This window comes from Poromitra crassiceps (assembly GCF_964638095.1).
Source record: "Poromitra crassiceps genome assembly, chromosome: 5".
Taxonomy (NCBI): domain Eukaryota; kingdom Metazoa; phylum Chordata; class Actinopteri; order Beryciformes; family Melamphaidae; genus Poromitra; species Poromitra crassiceps.
Genome location: NC_139642.1, coordinates 40,517,108 through 40,533,379, shown reverse-complemented (window position 1 = coordinate 40,533,379; position 16,272 = coordinate 40,517,108). Strand labels below are relative to the sequence as shown.

The following is a 16,272-nucleotide window of genomic DNA, read 5'->3' as shown; positions in this document are numbered from 1 at the left end:
CCCCCCGTTGGTCCGACCGTCCCGTATTGCTGGGATGGAATGTTGGCAGCCCTAGTCCGAGTAGCGCACTCCCCAAATTTGAAGTCGATCGGACGAATGGTTCTCAAGATAAAACACTTTTTGTGTGGCCAGTAGGTGGCACTGTGCCGAATTACACGAAATCCGGCACTGCACTGTATCGAGTTCCCATCAGCGCACTCCCCAAAGTTGAAGTCGATCGGACCAACGGTTTTCAAGATAAACCACTTTTTGTGTTGCCAGTAGGTGGCGCTGTGCCAAATTGCACAACATTCTGCACTGTTCTATGTCAGGTTCCCAGCAGCACACTCTCCAAGTTTGAAGTCGATGAATGGCTATGGAGATAAAGCGCTTTTTGTGTTACCAGGCAGTAGGTGGCGCAATGCCAAATTGCACGGAATTCAGCTCCCTGCACTCCCTTGAGTCCCCCTAAGCGCACTCCCCAAAGTTGAAGTTGATCGGACGAACGGTTCTTGAGATAAACAGCATTTTTATGTTGCCAGTAGGTGGCGCTATGCCGAATTGCACGAAAACAGGGCACTGCACTGCACAATAGGGCACACTCCCAACCCTACTTACACAGGATGGGGGTTCCCGGAAGTGGCGTGGCCCTAGAGCAGTGATACTCAACTTGCGGCCAGGGGGCCAGATGCGGCCCGTGACAGGGTGCAGAGTGGCCCCCCGACCATTTCCTAATAATTTCACGTTAGTTTTCATTGTGAATTAGAATCTAATTCACAAAAATAACCACTGCCCTAGAGGATATTATTTCTGAATGCGTGCCTCATTATAGCCTACCATTATAGCCACATAAAAATCTCTCAGAAATCTCATTTAACTAAGGGGCCCTTTACACGAGGACAGTTTCTGAAAGAAACGACACAATAGCGTTTCCTTCACACCTTTTCCTTCACACCTTCTCCCTGTTTACATGAGCGCTGTTGAATTTTTAAAACGCCGTAATGTACATGCCAGGTCGCTAGGTGGCAGTGTGATCACCTTATTCTTTGCCCATACAAGGACGCTTACTGCATGCCCAGCAAGCAAAATTACGTCATGATAACGTTGTGATGACGTGTTCCAGTGACATTCAGGACTAGGCCAGATCACATGGTGATTTGGGGATGATTTAGACGTCTACGCGGGAACGTCAAGGTGACGTCGAAATATGACCGTTACGATGAATGGGCATGTTCAGTTATTCTGCTATTTAAACAGTGTATATTCAGCAACTTTATACATAAAGCTATAATTATGTCCAGATTAACAATTTTATGCTACATTTTCAAAAAATATAATACCACCCCGTGTGGGGGGATCTACAACTTACAGGTCGGCTATTCTACCGCTACGCTAACTGTTCGCTGAAATATTCTGCTGTAGGTTGGAGTAATATAGCCTACTGTTTCAAAACATGGCCCCCTTGTTGTTTTTATACCAGTATAACATCCATGGAGTCGGGACACTTTTATTAAAAACGATAGCTAATTTAATTCAAAACTGAATCTGGAAGAATCATTGAGTGTCCCCTCAAAATTTACAAGTGTCACCAGCCTATAACGTTTGTTTGCCAGTGCTCCTGCACACACAAACAGGCTATGAGACACGGATAATACATAGCCTACCGTATACGATAGGATTATGGCAGAAACTTGTTTTTTATTTAAAACGTTGGCGTCAAGTCTGACGGTCCCTAAGCACTCGCCTCACCGCCCGCAGCACATAGAGACCAATTTGTCCAGCTCGGAGGATCGCTCATTTAGGTGAAAATGAGGTTGTAGCTCGTTGTCTACTAAGATGGGGAGGCGTCGTGTGTGCAGTACACGCTTCGTTTATGAGCTATTGATCCGGGAAGTGCGAATCTGTCAATATATTTCCAACTTTACCGAACTTTTGTGGATCGCACATCACGTAGTTTACAATCTGTGTAAGCAGAACCCCGAAACACATGCTACAGCATGCAACTCCCAACTCAAATATTTACGCCTCGCAGTGTATTTTCTCTCTTTCAAAACAATCTGGCAACACGATATGCAAGTGAGACAATTGCAGGATTCCCCCGCAATTCATCTCCTCGTAGTCCCACCTCCACGAATAAACAGTTTGTTAATCAGCAGATGTGCACAAGTGCTGATCATTCGGATTTTGGATAAAAAATAGCCCAGGCTGAGAAATACGTGATAACCATTTAGTTATCCTCATGGATATTTCAGTGGTGAGTGAAATTAGTTGGATAGTGATACTTGGGCCAGATCTGACTCGTCATGATATGACTTGAGCTGGCCCCGATTGGGCTCTCTCGATTCGTCCGGGTCCGTCCGTGCTTGCTGGGTGACGTAATTTCGCTTTAAATGCGGAAGTAGAGTACACTTTCCGCAGTCATTTAGACTTGCCAAAAAGCTTTTTTCAAGCTAAAAAAACCCCCAAACTGTTAAAGTTTTAATATTTGTCGGGTGAGAATGTAACATATATGTGACCAGTTTATCAGAATAACGACTATTGAAAATCTTTAACGAGCAGCGAGGCCTGGGAGCGCTGACTGTGATCTGTCACCCTACTGCTACTGGCAGTGAGAAAACACTGTCGACGTGCTTTGTAACTATAACGTTAAATGCCGACCGGGTACAGCCATCGGCTCCTCGCAGCAGTAACGTTATGAACATGTAACTGAAGTTGGCTGCAGTGTAGCTTAATTCTGAATGTTGCCAAACTTAATTCATACTGACGTTTTATTTGGTTGCCAACTCGCGCACGGCATCGCGTGTGTCGCCTGTGCAGGCACGTCAGAGTTTCTGAAATGTGCCGTTCCAAAGTGATTACATGGAGCGCTCAGCGGGGAGCGTCACCAAGAATTTCACTCTGGAGGGTGGTTTTAAAATGTGTCGTTTCCTAAGCGCGAATTCGCCGTCGCCGTCTAAAAGGGAGGCACTAACGATAAAATAATTCCCCGTTTCCATAGGAAACCGTCCTCGTGTAAAGTGCCCCTAAGACCCATGAGCTCTACTGATTATTTCCCCTTGATTTTATTCATAGCAGACTTGAATATTAATGCTGCTTATTCATCTTACAAATACCATTCTCTGCCCTCTCTCTCATGTTGACTTAACCCCCCCCCCAGGCCATTCACTCTCAACTTAGGAGTCCATGTTGACTTAATTAACGACCCTGTGTTGACTGTTCTCACCTCCTTAACTCATTCAGGGCCAGTTTAGGACTGCCAATATTTAGCACAGGCCAAAGATTTTCATAATTGTTGGTCATCTTTCAAGACCCACAGTAAATTATCTATTAGCACCAGAGTGATTTGCAATACCTCAAAATGAAGATGTACGTCTCTGGGTTCACCAGGAAAAAAAAAGTGAGCTTTTAGCATGTTCTGTACTCTACTTATATCCATTTATATACACCCTGTTTTCACCCTAAATGTCTCTCTCAGATGACAAACAGGAGCAAATGCAATTTCTGTAAAATACACATTCTCAAGCAGAACTCGCTCTCAATTCTTTTATTTTGAACTGTATTGACATCAGACATGTAAATACTATTCGTTATGACACAAATGAAAAAAAAAATATATATATATATATATATATATATACACATGAAGTGCTTTTTTTTACATTCAACAATACAGCAGTGTGAGTGAGTGTGCAGACAGACACACAGACAGACAGACAGAGAGACAGACAGACAGACACACCGACAGACAGACAGACAGACAGACAGACAGACAGACAGACAGACAGACAGACACACACACACACACACACACAGACACACAGACACACACACACACACACACGATCCCCCTTCGTTGCGTGATTTCTAACCCCACATAGGATAAGCAATAACCACGCCCTGTGGCGCCGGGATTGGCCAGGAGCAACACTGGAGCAGAGCTACACTGGAGTAGTGTCCTCTACGGCTCTGCACTGGAGGGCACGCAGTCCAGCGATTTCATGAAGCTCTTGAGAACGGACAGCGGGCTTCTGCCTGCCTAGCTGTTCGTGTGCTGCTCGTCCTGTCATATCCTCCCTGCTATCGTTCCCGTTTTCCCCTCGGCTATTCAACACGTCCTCACCGCCCTCTGATCACTGCTGATCGATCATTTCCTCATTCCTCCGATGATCAAACGCATCTGTGGATTACTTTCTCCGGTTTTCTCCAGCTGGCACACAGGAAAGCGACCAGCTCCTGCAGCGCGCGAGGGGCGTTTCTCCTGTCTGCACAAGGCAGACAGGACAGACAGGTTTGCTTTTCCTCCTGCTCAATTTCAAAACAACAGCTGCGGTATGTGTTTGTTCACGTGTTGTCTTAGATGATAGGGACCTGATACCATGTGACAGGCTGGGGAAGTGTTTTAACTACGCCCTGCAGTAATAAAAACAAAAACACGTCAAAGACGTCATTGGCCCTCTGGGCTATTCCTGATAACACGTCAAAGACGTCATTGGCCCTGAATGAGTTAACGACCCTATGGCCAGATCAGTTGGAGCTTAAAGGGAGTGCAGAACTGAAGACAAATATTCAAATATCGAACGTGTTTCGCATCCGAATCGCACGAAAACAGGGCACCGCACTCTGTCGGGTCGCCATCAGCGCACTCCCCGAGTTTCAAGTCGATCCGACCAACGGTTCTCGAGATACGCGAAGGACAGAGAGAGAGACAGAGAGAGAGAGACAGACAGACAGACAGACAGACAGACGCTGTCGTCATTATAGTATAGATTATTGTTGTCTTTTTCAAGTTTCTTTTTATTTTACTTTGAAGGCAACGTCGCCTCGTTTCCGTTATTACTCTGGCTATCACTGGCTAGCTTGACGCGGTTGAGTGAGCCTCCCGTGCAGTCACCGGCAGCCGCTCAATTGAGGGCACAGACAAGCCGCTGATCCGCAAGCAGATAGGGGATCCGTCCTGAAGATTAACTTTCAAATCTGGCAACATTCGACCTCGACAACGTCTTTGCTTTCCTACACGGCGAAGAATGATTAAATCTTTGCTCCAGTCCAGACAGTCCTGATGCTGATGGAAACGCAGATCTAATCTAACTGGTCACCGACCAGTGGTCGGTGAAGCTCCAGATTAACTCTCAAACAATATGCCACACCACCGTCTCAAAAAGGGATGCTTGTTGTTTCCTTGGGAAGGGGTTTGTCTTGAATAGTTCATTGTTGGAGTTCTCTTGTTACTCATTTGCTCTGATCAACAGTGTGATGGCGTTGCTTAAATCAGTAGTGGGACGACTGGGATGAACCTGGTCCTTGATGGAGTTCCCTGGGTTTAATCATACTGGGAATCATTTTACCATGTTTCATTCACTAACTACTAGAAAAATTAGAGAAATGTCTACTGCTGCTGCCTGCTGTTCTGATTAAAAGCCACTCTCTCCTATTCAGACACATAGGCCTACAAAAATCACCTCAGATGGGGGCTTCTGACTGGGTCAAAAATCTTTTATCTTATGGGGGATTTATGAAGTCTCTACTTGACATAAACAAGCAGGGGTTTGTTGGCACACTGATTGTGGGGCCACTTGGCACATACACTTCAAAGGCATAATCCACATGTGCATGGATTTACACACAGAGAGGCTGAGACAGAACGAAAGGGAGAAAGAGAAAGGGAGACAATTAATAGCCCCTACACTGGCCTAGGCCTACAGGTTAAATTGCTGTCATTTTGAAAGGCCTAACTAATGGCAATAATAAGTTAGATGAACTGGTTAAAAAAATGGTTTAAACTCTATTTCTATTGAATGTTCATGTTTTCTGATCCTTGTTTAATTGAATGTTCAACTTGTTTCTATCAGGTGCTATTGGTTACATTTCAACACTGCACCAACCATGTGTGCCCCATTGGCACAATTAACAACATGACTTTGATAGTGAATCTCCTAATAAAAAATAAAAAAAGAGATGAAACCAGTCTGTTTATAGCTGAGACCTTAACCTTTCATGTGCTGGTTAGAATATTCTAAAAAATGTTCAAAAGAAATATGGCAGAGAGCAAAAAGTGTGCCAACCCAGGCTCCCTACCTTGAAGCCCACAGCGCAGTGGTGTGGCCATTCAGCCTTATGGTAGCTAATTTAGGCAATGTTTTGGGGGTATTTCATTCTCAACAACAGAGCTAATTGTTTTTAACGTGGAAAATGGTCCTATAACCCTAGTCTCATGTGATCAGGCACAACATTGACGTCAGCAAGCTTCTAGCTGGCTACTGCGAGACTACTATAACCCTAACGGTTAGTGTTAGGTTAAAGCATAAATAACTATCCTCGACCCTTAGGGTTAGGGTTAGTCCTGACCACGCCCCCTCCCACCACCCACATTCCCCTAGCCACTCCCCCACCTACCCCTCAAACCCTGACTCTTAGGACCTTCATATCCCTATGCTACAGCCCCTGCTATTCCCCTGTCCCATTCCTGACCATGCCCCCTCCCACCACTCACCCCTCGAATCCTGACTCTCTACGACCTTCCTAGCCGTCACTGCAGCCTTGAATAAAATAGTTAATAATCAAATTAAATAATTAGGGGGAAAGAGGGGAAATAGACCTATTTGGGACTTCATATTACAAAACTAAATTGTGCTGTTGTAAAGAGCTAAAATGATTGAACTTTATTGTCAAAACAATATAAGATTGTTGAAAGTCTATATAGATATTCAGACACCCTGTAATGATTTAGACATCTCACCTGGAAGAATCCACTCACACTTAATCACATGTATTATTTTCCTGTAGAACATTATAGCCTGTATTATATCAGGATTTTTAAGTTTTGAAATTATTCCAGCAATTTAAAGTTGTTTCAAAATTAAATGCAAGGTGGGAAGGCAGAGCCAGGTCTGGCACACTCACTGTGTTCTCTGCTGTCATCTAGTGGTGACTGACTAGAATTGGTTGATGCTATATGAGGCTCATTTAAAACTAAGAGGTGGGTAAACTGAGTTTAATTGGGTTAGCCCCACTATGCCCCTGATTATACCATAAACATGAGGAATTTACCATGGGAGCACACACTGCTGTAGTCCAGCATGCCAATACAGCCCTTTTTATAATGCAGAGCTTGTGATGCATCCAAAGCAGAGTTATGTTTGAACCCAGTCCAGTACCTCTCATCCGTTGCAGATTAATGCCTCTAAAATAGAGTTTGGCAGAGATCAGTTTTCAAACCAATACCTTTTGCATCCCAAGAATAGCAGCTAGTCTCCAGTCCACATCACCAGAATCCCATGTCTTTGGAATACAGGAGGACCCAAGTCATCTGCGCTCCCTGCTAGGTCTGCATGCTAAAGGTGCATTGGTTAAAAAACACACTCCATATAAGAAAGGGCAAAAAGGGGGGATGTCCAATCAAAAGAGGATTTACAGATACAAGATAATGATATATTTATTCACTCCAAACGGTGCTCCATAGTGACACAAAAATGCCAAATAAAAAAGAATAAAAAAGAAAAGAAAAAGTGCACAAACATGAAACAGACATTGTTACTTTTCCTGGAGTGGCAAAGCATCTCCTGGTACATTTCCTTTTTGATAAGTGTGCAAGTTTCTTCCATGTTTTGCTTGGTTGGAGTATCGTAGAAAATCCACACAATCCTGCAAACAGGCTGGGAATTGAACCTGGGTCCTTCTCGCTGTGATGCAACAAACTGAACAACCGCTCCTCACCAAATGCTGTTGCAATGCAATGCTGTTGCAATGCAGCAGCAGTGAGTGAACCACTGCATCTCACATACTGCCAGCACCTAATCCTGTGGAACTCCAAATAACCCTTCAGTGACCATCAGAGGCAATATAGAATACATTTGGTACAGACTTGTTTGCATCCTAGCCTTGCTGAGCATTCTGCTCTTTGTTTCATGGCTCCAGTTTGGGTGGCCGCAAAGATATCTCGGTAGAAGTAGGACAAACACTCAAACACACCAATGAACACAATACAAGCATAAACAGAGGGATAGATAGCTGCCGCATTAGCATGGGATGTCCCAAACAAATGTCTTGTCATAAACAAGTCTGTTTGTTGTGGGAAGGCAAGCCCGTACCCATCAGGAAATCAGCACAAACATGTCACCTCTATTTACACCGATAACAATGATGGATGGTTGTGTTCGACAGCACCACATCATCTATTATTTTCTCTTTTTCAGGGTACAAAACAATGAAAAGTACAATAAAAGTACAGTATACTATGTTGTCTTTGTAACTGGATATTCCTAATTTGGTATAGCCTAATGTAAGCCTGAATTTAAGCAAATGTAACAATTTATGGTCAATGTAGTGTAATGTATGTGTTGTCATGTATTGTAGCTTCAATTTACCTGTGACAGTATAAAAGCATAGTGTTTCAGATCTACAAAGGTAAATCAACTAAACAAGATAATTCTTCTCCCTGATTTTCCTTAAATGTAGACACCACCACTGCTCCCACTGTGAGAGTCTGGTTCGATCCTTGATGCAGTGTATCCTATGAAAACAGGACTTTGTGGAGCCGCGTGGAAACTGGAGTTGTAGGACACAGACGGATGGCCTGTGTAAGTTGAAGAATATGGGATGGCCTGTTGGCTCATGTACAGAGAGTTCCCAGGTGTAGACGGGGTTCCAAAAAAGTTAGAGCTCTGATTGGAGGAATGGTGACCCATGTTGGCTTGATAAAGCAGCGGCCCATTAGGAGCTAGACTGGGGTTGTAGACAACAGGAGGGTTCAGGAGTGCTCCGTTATTTCTGAGAGACATATTTTGAATGGACGCCGCTAGGTGGTGTCCGACAGAGCCGTTGATGTGCAGAGCGGGCGCGTGTGGACTTGCTTTGAGACTGGGAACGCTCGAGATGGGATGGTACCTCATCAGGGCCGGGTTGTGGGGCGGCTGCTTGTACATGTAGCCGAGCGCGTTGGCCGGGTGGTACACGTCGAACGAGGCTTTGTCCGAGGGCACGCGTCTGCAGAGGAACAAGGCGGCCGAGGCGAAGAGAAAGGCGCCGGTCACCCAGCCGATGTACAGGGCCTCTCCCAGCTCCCTGCGCTGGGCGTCGATCAGCAGCGGGTTGTAGAAGTCCCTGATGATGACGTGACCCGTCCACGACACCGGGATGAAGACGCAGATCGAGGCCATGAGCTGCATGCCGCCCGCAACCATCAAGATAAGGGCCTTCACACGATCATTATCCTAAAAACAGTGCAGCAACAAGTAGTCGATTAATCGATTAGTTGATCAACAGAAAGTTAATCAGCAACCTTTAAAAAAAAAAAAAATTGATAATCGTTTAGACACATTTTCAAGAAAAAATACTAACCCATCAACACCTGCCACAAGACTATTCGAGTGTGCAAGAGACTTTTTCAGAGATTAAGAAAAATATACTAAAATTCTCTCATTCAAGCTTCTTAATTTGAATATTTTCTCATTTCTTTAATCTTCTATGACTGTAAACTGATTATCTTTGTGCACTCTTGGTCAGGACAAAAGAAAACATTTGAGGGTGTCATCTTGGGCTTTAGGGGAAAAGTGATCAACATTTTTCACCATTTTGTGACATTTTATAGACCAAACGACTAATCGATTAGTGGAGAAAATAATCGTCAGATTAATCGATAAGGAAAAGAATCGTTATTTGCAGCCCTACCCGAAAACAAGAAGTGCAGCGCATCCCTGCCAACGCGGCGAGCAGACCCAGGCCGGACAAGGCCAGGGAGCAACACATCAGACCCCTGGCTGCCTGGAGGTCCGGGGGCAGGAAGAGCAGGGAGTCGTACACCTTGCACTGCATCCTGATGTTGGACTGTCTGTAGCAGTTCATCCACAAGCCCTCCCAGCGGGTCTCCATCACGATGATGTTCTCCTCAATGAAGGCCGTCACCTTCCACATGGGCATGCCGGTCGTTGCCGCCGCCCCTATGAGCCCGACCAGGCCGACGCAGATTGCGGCGATCTCTGAAACTCCTTGAACCATTGTGCAGTGTGGAAGTCGGTGCAAATATAAAGTTAAAGTGAGAAAGCTCAATCTCGCATCATTTCAGTAAAAAGTCAGAATGTCACACCTTCGGAAAAAAAAACATCTCAGAGCAAGGGAGATGTTCTGGGTGTTGTAGCCAGGTAGACCGTGTGCTATTCTGATGCAGTGTATGGGGTGAGCGGCTGTTTGTTATGGGAGAGATGCATTGCGGTCCCCTGGTTGGCTCAGAGCGATGGGGGTGAGGAGGAACTTTGCTGATTTTGTGTTTATGTTCCCTCTGGCTATTATGTGCAGTCATCAGCATCTCAGGCATCAGCTCCTTCAGCAGATCACAGCAGAGATGCCAGGAACAGCTCACAATTTATCCAAATTTGTAATATTGATAGCCGTTGCCATAGCCATTTATTCCCAATATGTGTGATATAAATCTAAAAGAAAAGTGTCAATATTTCTTTGATTGTAGAAGACTGTGTACCACACAATAAACTCAATGACTGACTTGTTTTATTGCATTTATTACACCCATTTAAACAAACCTAAGGCTGGCTTTACATGGTCACACTGTCTATGAATGTTAGGATGAGTAACTTTTATGAACCCTCCATTACCTTGTAGGTATTCTGAATGCATCAGTGTTTTGCTGTATGCTGCAGAGAGGGTGAACACTAACAGAAAGTTGTTTTGTACGCAGACCGTGGCAGAGGAAGACACACAGGTTTTGTACAGCCTCTATGGTATTGTGGAGCACAGTGGAACAATGAGATCCGGCCATTATACAGCCTATGTGAAAGTACGACCTCACTGCCCTGCAGCCGCATCCAATGGACTTGCAGCACAAGGTAGGTTTATCCTTGACTGTGGTCAGGTGTGAGAATCAATAAAATAACTGGTTAGTCTGTATTTTAGCCCTGATGAAGGTGTCACATTGTCATGTTGGCGTTTTTAAGTAGAGCCCAGCAACACAACAACCAATACAAAACCAAAGACAAACATGATCAGAAACTTAACACTAAAACGGTTTGCTAACAAAACAGAAGTCTTTAGGAGTGGGAGGATGAGAGAAACTACAAAGACCCGAGTTCACACACTGAGTTCCCACACTGAATTACAATTTGCCCAAAATGGCGATTAGTTTAGATTTAGGAAAACTCGGTAACACTTTACAATAACGTACACAAATAATGTAGTAGTTACTAGTAAACTAATCATTAACTAATAGTTAGTTAATGAGTAGTTATTGAATAATTCGTCATTAGTCAATCACTAGTTAATCATAGTTAATGAGTAGGTAGTCATTAGTTAATGATTACTAAATGTCAGCTCCTGAATATATTAGTTAATCATTACTTACTAATTAGTCGGTCAGTTCCATGAGTAGAATAGTTAATAAATGTCAGTTTGTGAATATAGTTAACCATTAGTTAAGGTCACATTATGAGTATAGTAGTTAATCATTAGTTCATGATTAGTTGTTACCTGTCCATTAGTTACTTTTGTGTACCCTATTGTAAAGTGGTGCATCATACTCAGTAGTTTATGAGTACTGAATCATTACTTAATTATTACCTTTACAAAGTTACTCTTTTGTGTACCCTATTGTAAAGTGGTGCATCATATTGAGTAGTTTATGAGTAGTTACTCATTACCTGTCCATTAGTTACTATTTTTGTGTACCCTAATATAAAGTGAAAGATCACTTATACATAAATTCAAGACTTCTCCAGGTGAGATATGAACCCTCAGCCCCAAAGGGAGAAAGTACGGTTCTCGACCAACTGAGCTAACCAGCCTGTTAACACAGCTTAGTCGGTAGAGCCATACTATGGATCTGTAGAGCCGGAGACCAAGTATTGTAGTTTTGAAGGTATATTCCACCCAAATACTACTTTCTATCCAAGTACCTATAGGTTTGAAGGTATATTCTGTGCTTTAAAACACAAGTACTTAGACAGAAGTAGTATTTGGCTGAAACATACCTAAGTACTTGGACATGAATTAGTATTTGGATGGAATATACCTTTAAAACGATAAGTACTTGAACAGAAAGTAGTATGTGGACAGAACATAATACTTATTTTCAGGATCTACAGATGCATAGTATGGCTCTAACCACTAACAGGATTGTTTCAGAGCCTGTACTTTTTTACTTTTACTTGAGTAATTTAGTTGAATCAGTACTTTTACCAGAATCCTTTTTACACAATTAACTACTTAAGTAACGAAAGTGTGTACTTTTCCCATCTCTGCTGTCTCCTCCATCGGGAATAGAACAAATAATCCACCTGTCACAGATACAGTGACTCATCCCGGCGAGCTATGAACTGTTAAGAGTTCACCTTCTGAATTCTACACACTGTGTTTGACAACAACACAGGGCATAAAGACTGAGATAGGTTGGAATTGAACAAGTGAGCAGCTGTTTATCTGACTGAGCTAGAGTCAGCGAGACTCCTACATCAGCTTAGTTCTATCAGTGTTACTACTGATGATGATAAAAAAAAGGGCAGTACAGGTGTTGCCTGAGGCAGGGATTGAACAAACAACCTTGGAACATCACACAAGATCCACATGTTGATCTGAGTGAGCTACAGCCCACTTCCTCTTACAATGCTTTCATATTGTAGCTTTAAACCTTGATCTGTGACTGTTGAAGTAGGTCTGACAAGAAGGAGATAAGAGAGGAATATGAGTGTGTGATTTGAAAAAGAAAGTTGCGCTTCACAATTACAAAGTTCTTTACCGGACTTAAGAGCCTGAAAATCTTCAGTAAATATCCTGCAGTCTTCATTTTTTTAGGTGATTTTTTTGGGGCCATTTCTGCCTTTATTTAGATAGGACAGTAGGCAGACAGGAAAGGTGAGGATAGAGAGAGAGGGGATGACATGCGGCAAAGGACCTCTGTCGTATGTGCTAGGTGAGCCACCAGGACGCACGGTATCCTGCAGTCTTTGATATGTCACCTGGAACCATTGGCCCAGAAAGGGGGGGGGGGGGGGGGGGGGGCTGAGGTTCTGGTGTACACATGTAGGCTGTTGACATGTACCTACTGTAAATGCAATATACACCCCTCCATTGGAATAGAATGAGTAATTTTAAACTGGCGGTTGCCCTTTAGAGAAAGGTGACGGCCCTCTGTGTCCTGCCCGATTAATGTGAGCAGCGGCCTTACATGCAGCGGCCCTGCCCTATGTGGCTGCCTATAGAGAGCGGTGGCTGGAGGAGGGCGGCTTTTGTTTTGAACATTTTTATGTAACGGTATATTTTTCCCTATTTCATTTTTTAATAAACATTTTAAAACTGCCAGTCAATGTGTGGCTGCCTATTTTTCTGAGAATGTGAGATAACACTGAACTTGCTGTACATGCTTGACTTCACTAGCATGATTCCCACCATATTATTTTTTGCCATGTTCACATGTCATTGGGTGTGGCTTTCATTTGATTATAATCACCTATTCATTTATTGCAATCACATGTTATTTTCCTAAGATGACCATGATGTAACAATACTATGAATAGGGTTATAATTTAGTGAAACTGATCATTTTTGTAATCCTGCAAGCAACACAAGAGAAACACAACATAATCAAAAAAAAAGTCCAGTGTGAAACAACATTCATGACTGTGCATTTATTTAGAAAGGCTCATGCGGAAATATCATTGAATAGTTCTTGTAGTTCCTTTTTTATCAGGACTGAGGTCAGTTCAGGAAGTGCACTTCATTGAAAATGGACAGAAATGTTCTTTCATATCTCAAGCAGATAGTATACTGATTAGCCTGCAAATGAGCAATGCCAGTTTTGATCCAGAGCCCTGTTTGGCTCATTCAAAGTGACTTGCAAATTCTGCTCACGCATCATCACATGCTATGAGGTCACATGCTGTGAGGTCTTCCTTGTGTAGCCTCTGTTTTTACAGACACTGCCTCTGGTTGTGTTGGCTGAGTCAACACCTTTAACAAGCAGTCTTCAAACCGTATAGCAGGTTTACTCAGCCATTTGTTTAGTTCCAGTTCCTAAGAGCTCCAAGCATCCCAGCACACCTTTACAAATAGACACAAGGTAGCCTATTAGCTGATGTCTCATCTGTGCTTGACCGATTTTAATTAACTGTAGGGCTATTGACATGTCTTTACCACCTTCTTCCAAGAAATATTGAATTACTTAATTGCCTTTTTTTTGCACACATAACCCCATTTAGGTTCAGAAACAATCAGTTGCCACTATGGCATTTGGTGTCATGTTTACCTGTAGTGTTATCACTTGCTTTTGCTTTGCTTCCACTGGCCAGAAGTCCTATCTTATGAAAGAAAGAAAAGGTTATTGTGTGAACCTTTTTTTTTTTTTCTTCTTCTTAACCTCTTTTTGCCTGGTAACATTGATCAATAGTCTTGAAAATGCTTGAATGCTATTGGTAAATACTTACTTCAAGCTATGAGGTTGTGAATCTGTGGAGTCATTTTGAAATGAGGTTGAAAAAGGCCTATCTCTGAAATCTTAAATGCCTAGAAATGCACACCTTTCAGTCATTAGTAATAGCAACCAACAACCTTAGCTCTTCAACAACAAACCCAATAATAAGAAAAAAGAAGAGAAATGTACAATAACTGCAATTGCAAGTATACAATCAACACAGATACAAGTAATAAGCATCATATGTATTGGCCTACAATTGACATTGGTTATAAAACCAATCAATCTTATAGTATATCAACATCAAGATTCTGTAACTGGTGCACTTCAACAAGACTTTAAGTACTCTTCTAAGTGTGTGTGTGTGTGTACAAAACAGAATGATTTAAAATAACCAGCCGCCATAAAATCAAATATGTCCGCATTCACAGTAAAGTTACTCATTGAGTTTCTTTCCTACCTTGATTTTCTTTTTGACCTGAAATACATCTTTTGACATTTGAAATGTGTCCGTGACTGGACTGCCCAGTCAAGCCATATAGGCTATAAAAAAAGAGGCAGTTCCTTGGATATAGATTGACCATAACTGGGATCATCATTACCTAAGTCAGTGTAAGTGCTCAGAGATACGCCACATGGCTGCGTACAGAGGGGTATCTGGAGTGGTAGCTGTAGTTGGTGGAAGGGTGTCTTGACAGAAGTGGCTGAGGCTGAGGAGGGAACACCAGCTGCTGGGGCACCAGTTGCTGGGGCACCAGCTGCTGGGGCACCAGCTGCTGGGGCTGGTAGTGCTGCGGAGGGTAGGCCATGTACTGCGAGTCCCGGGAGTACATGTACCTGTCTGACCCTTTGCTTTCAGACTGCAGATTGCAGCAGGTGAACACGCACCCGCCGGCAAACAGGAACGCGGAGGCCACCCAGCCGATGTAGAGGGCCTCTCCAAGCTCTCTACGCTGGGCATCAATCAGCAGCGGGTTGTAGAAGTCCCTGATGATGGCGTGACCCGTCCAGGACACGGGGATGATGACACAGAAGCAAGCCATGATGATCATGGACCCTGCGATGATGAGGACAAACCGCTTGGCACGGTCGTTGTTTTGGATACAGGCGGTGCACTGCATCCCCACCAGGCTGATGAGCAGGCCTATGCCGCCCAGGGCCAGAGAGCAGCACATGAGCCCGCGGGCCGCCTGCAGGTCGGGGGACAGAGCCAGCAGGGAGTCGTACACCTTGCACTGCATCCGGATGTCGGCCTGCCGGTAGCAGTTCATCCACAGGCCCTCATAGCGCGTCTCGAACACGATGATGTTCTCCCCGATGAAGGCTGTGACGCGCCACATGGGCATCCCGGTGCTCGCTGCCGCCCCAATAAGCCCGACCAGGGTCAGTAAGAGACCCACTATCTCCAGCGCCGAGTTGGCCATCGTCTTTTCCTCTTATACCTCCACGCTGAGAGACGCAATGATATCTGGATGGCGTGTGACTACTAGTAGGAGGCAGATCCTCTCTATGCAGTGCATCCCAGTGGAAGTGCTCACCTGCACTGCCTCCTCCCTGTGGACAGGACACCTGAATGGGAGGGGTGGGAACTGTGACCTGTTGCTAAGTAACTGAATCCCCCAGGACGTTTTTTTTTCATTGTACACCAACGCCAGGAGCTGCAGTAGGCTAGTCTGCCACTTTGTTTATTCACAAGGCTCAGCTTACAGTTCCGGATCATGCTTTATACGGAAGCTTGAAAAACGGATCAGGCTTTATAAGGAAGCTTGAAAAACGTATAGGGTGTTGACTCGTTGAAGTTTTAAAGGAGCATCATTATTTGCTGTGTACATATTTCCAAAAAAACTGCAGCTTAGTGCAACTCTGGTTATAAGTATGTGGTAAAC

General features: G+C 43.8%; 2 protein-coding genes across 2 annotated transcripts; both read right to left on the bottom strand.

Moving 5' to 3' along the window:
* Nucleotides 1-7,431: 7,431 nt before the first annotated feature.
* LOC310776890 (claudin-8-like) lies at nucleotides 7,432-10,038 on the bottom strand. The gene is made up of 2 exons (XM_083637094.1): nucleotides 9,646-10,038; nucleotides 7,432-9,188 (listed from the first exon to the last, which is right to left on the bottom strand). The coding sequence occupies exons 1-2, from the start codon at nucleotides 9,970-9,972 to the stop codon at nucleotides 8,424-8,426; spliced, it is 1,092 nt and encodes a 363-aa protein (XP_083493220.1). The 5' UTR covers nucleotides 9,973-10,038; the 3' UTR covers nucleotides 7,432-8,423.
* A 3,570-nt stretch (nucleotides 10,039-13,608) lies between these two features.
* Nucleotides 13,609-15,878, bottom strand: LOC310776230 (claudin-8-like). Its single transcript, XM_083636428.1, has one exon. The coding sequence runs from the start codon at nucleotides 15,808-15,810 to the stop codon at nucleotides 15,007-15,009; it is 804 nt and encodes a 267-aa protein (XP_083492554.1). The 5' UTR covers nucleotides 15,811-15,878; the 3' UTR covers nucleotides 13,609-15,006.
* Nucleotides 15,879-16,272: the final 394 nt, after the last annotated feature.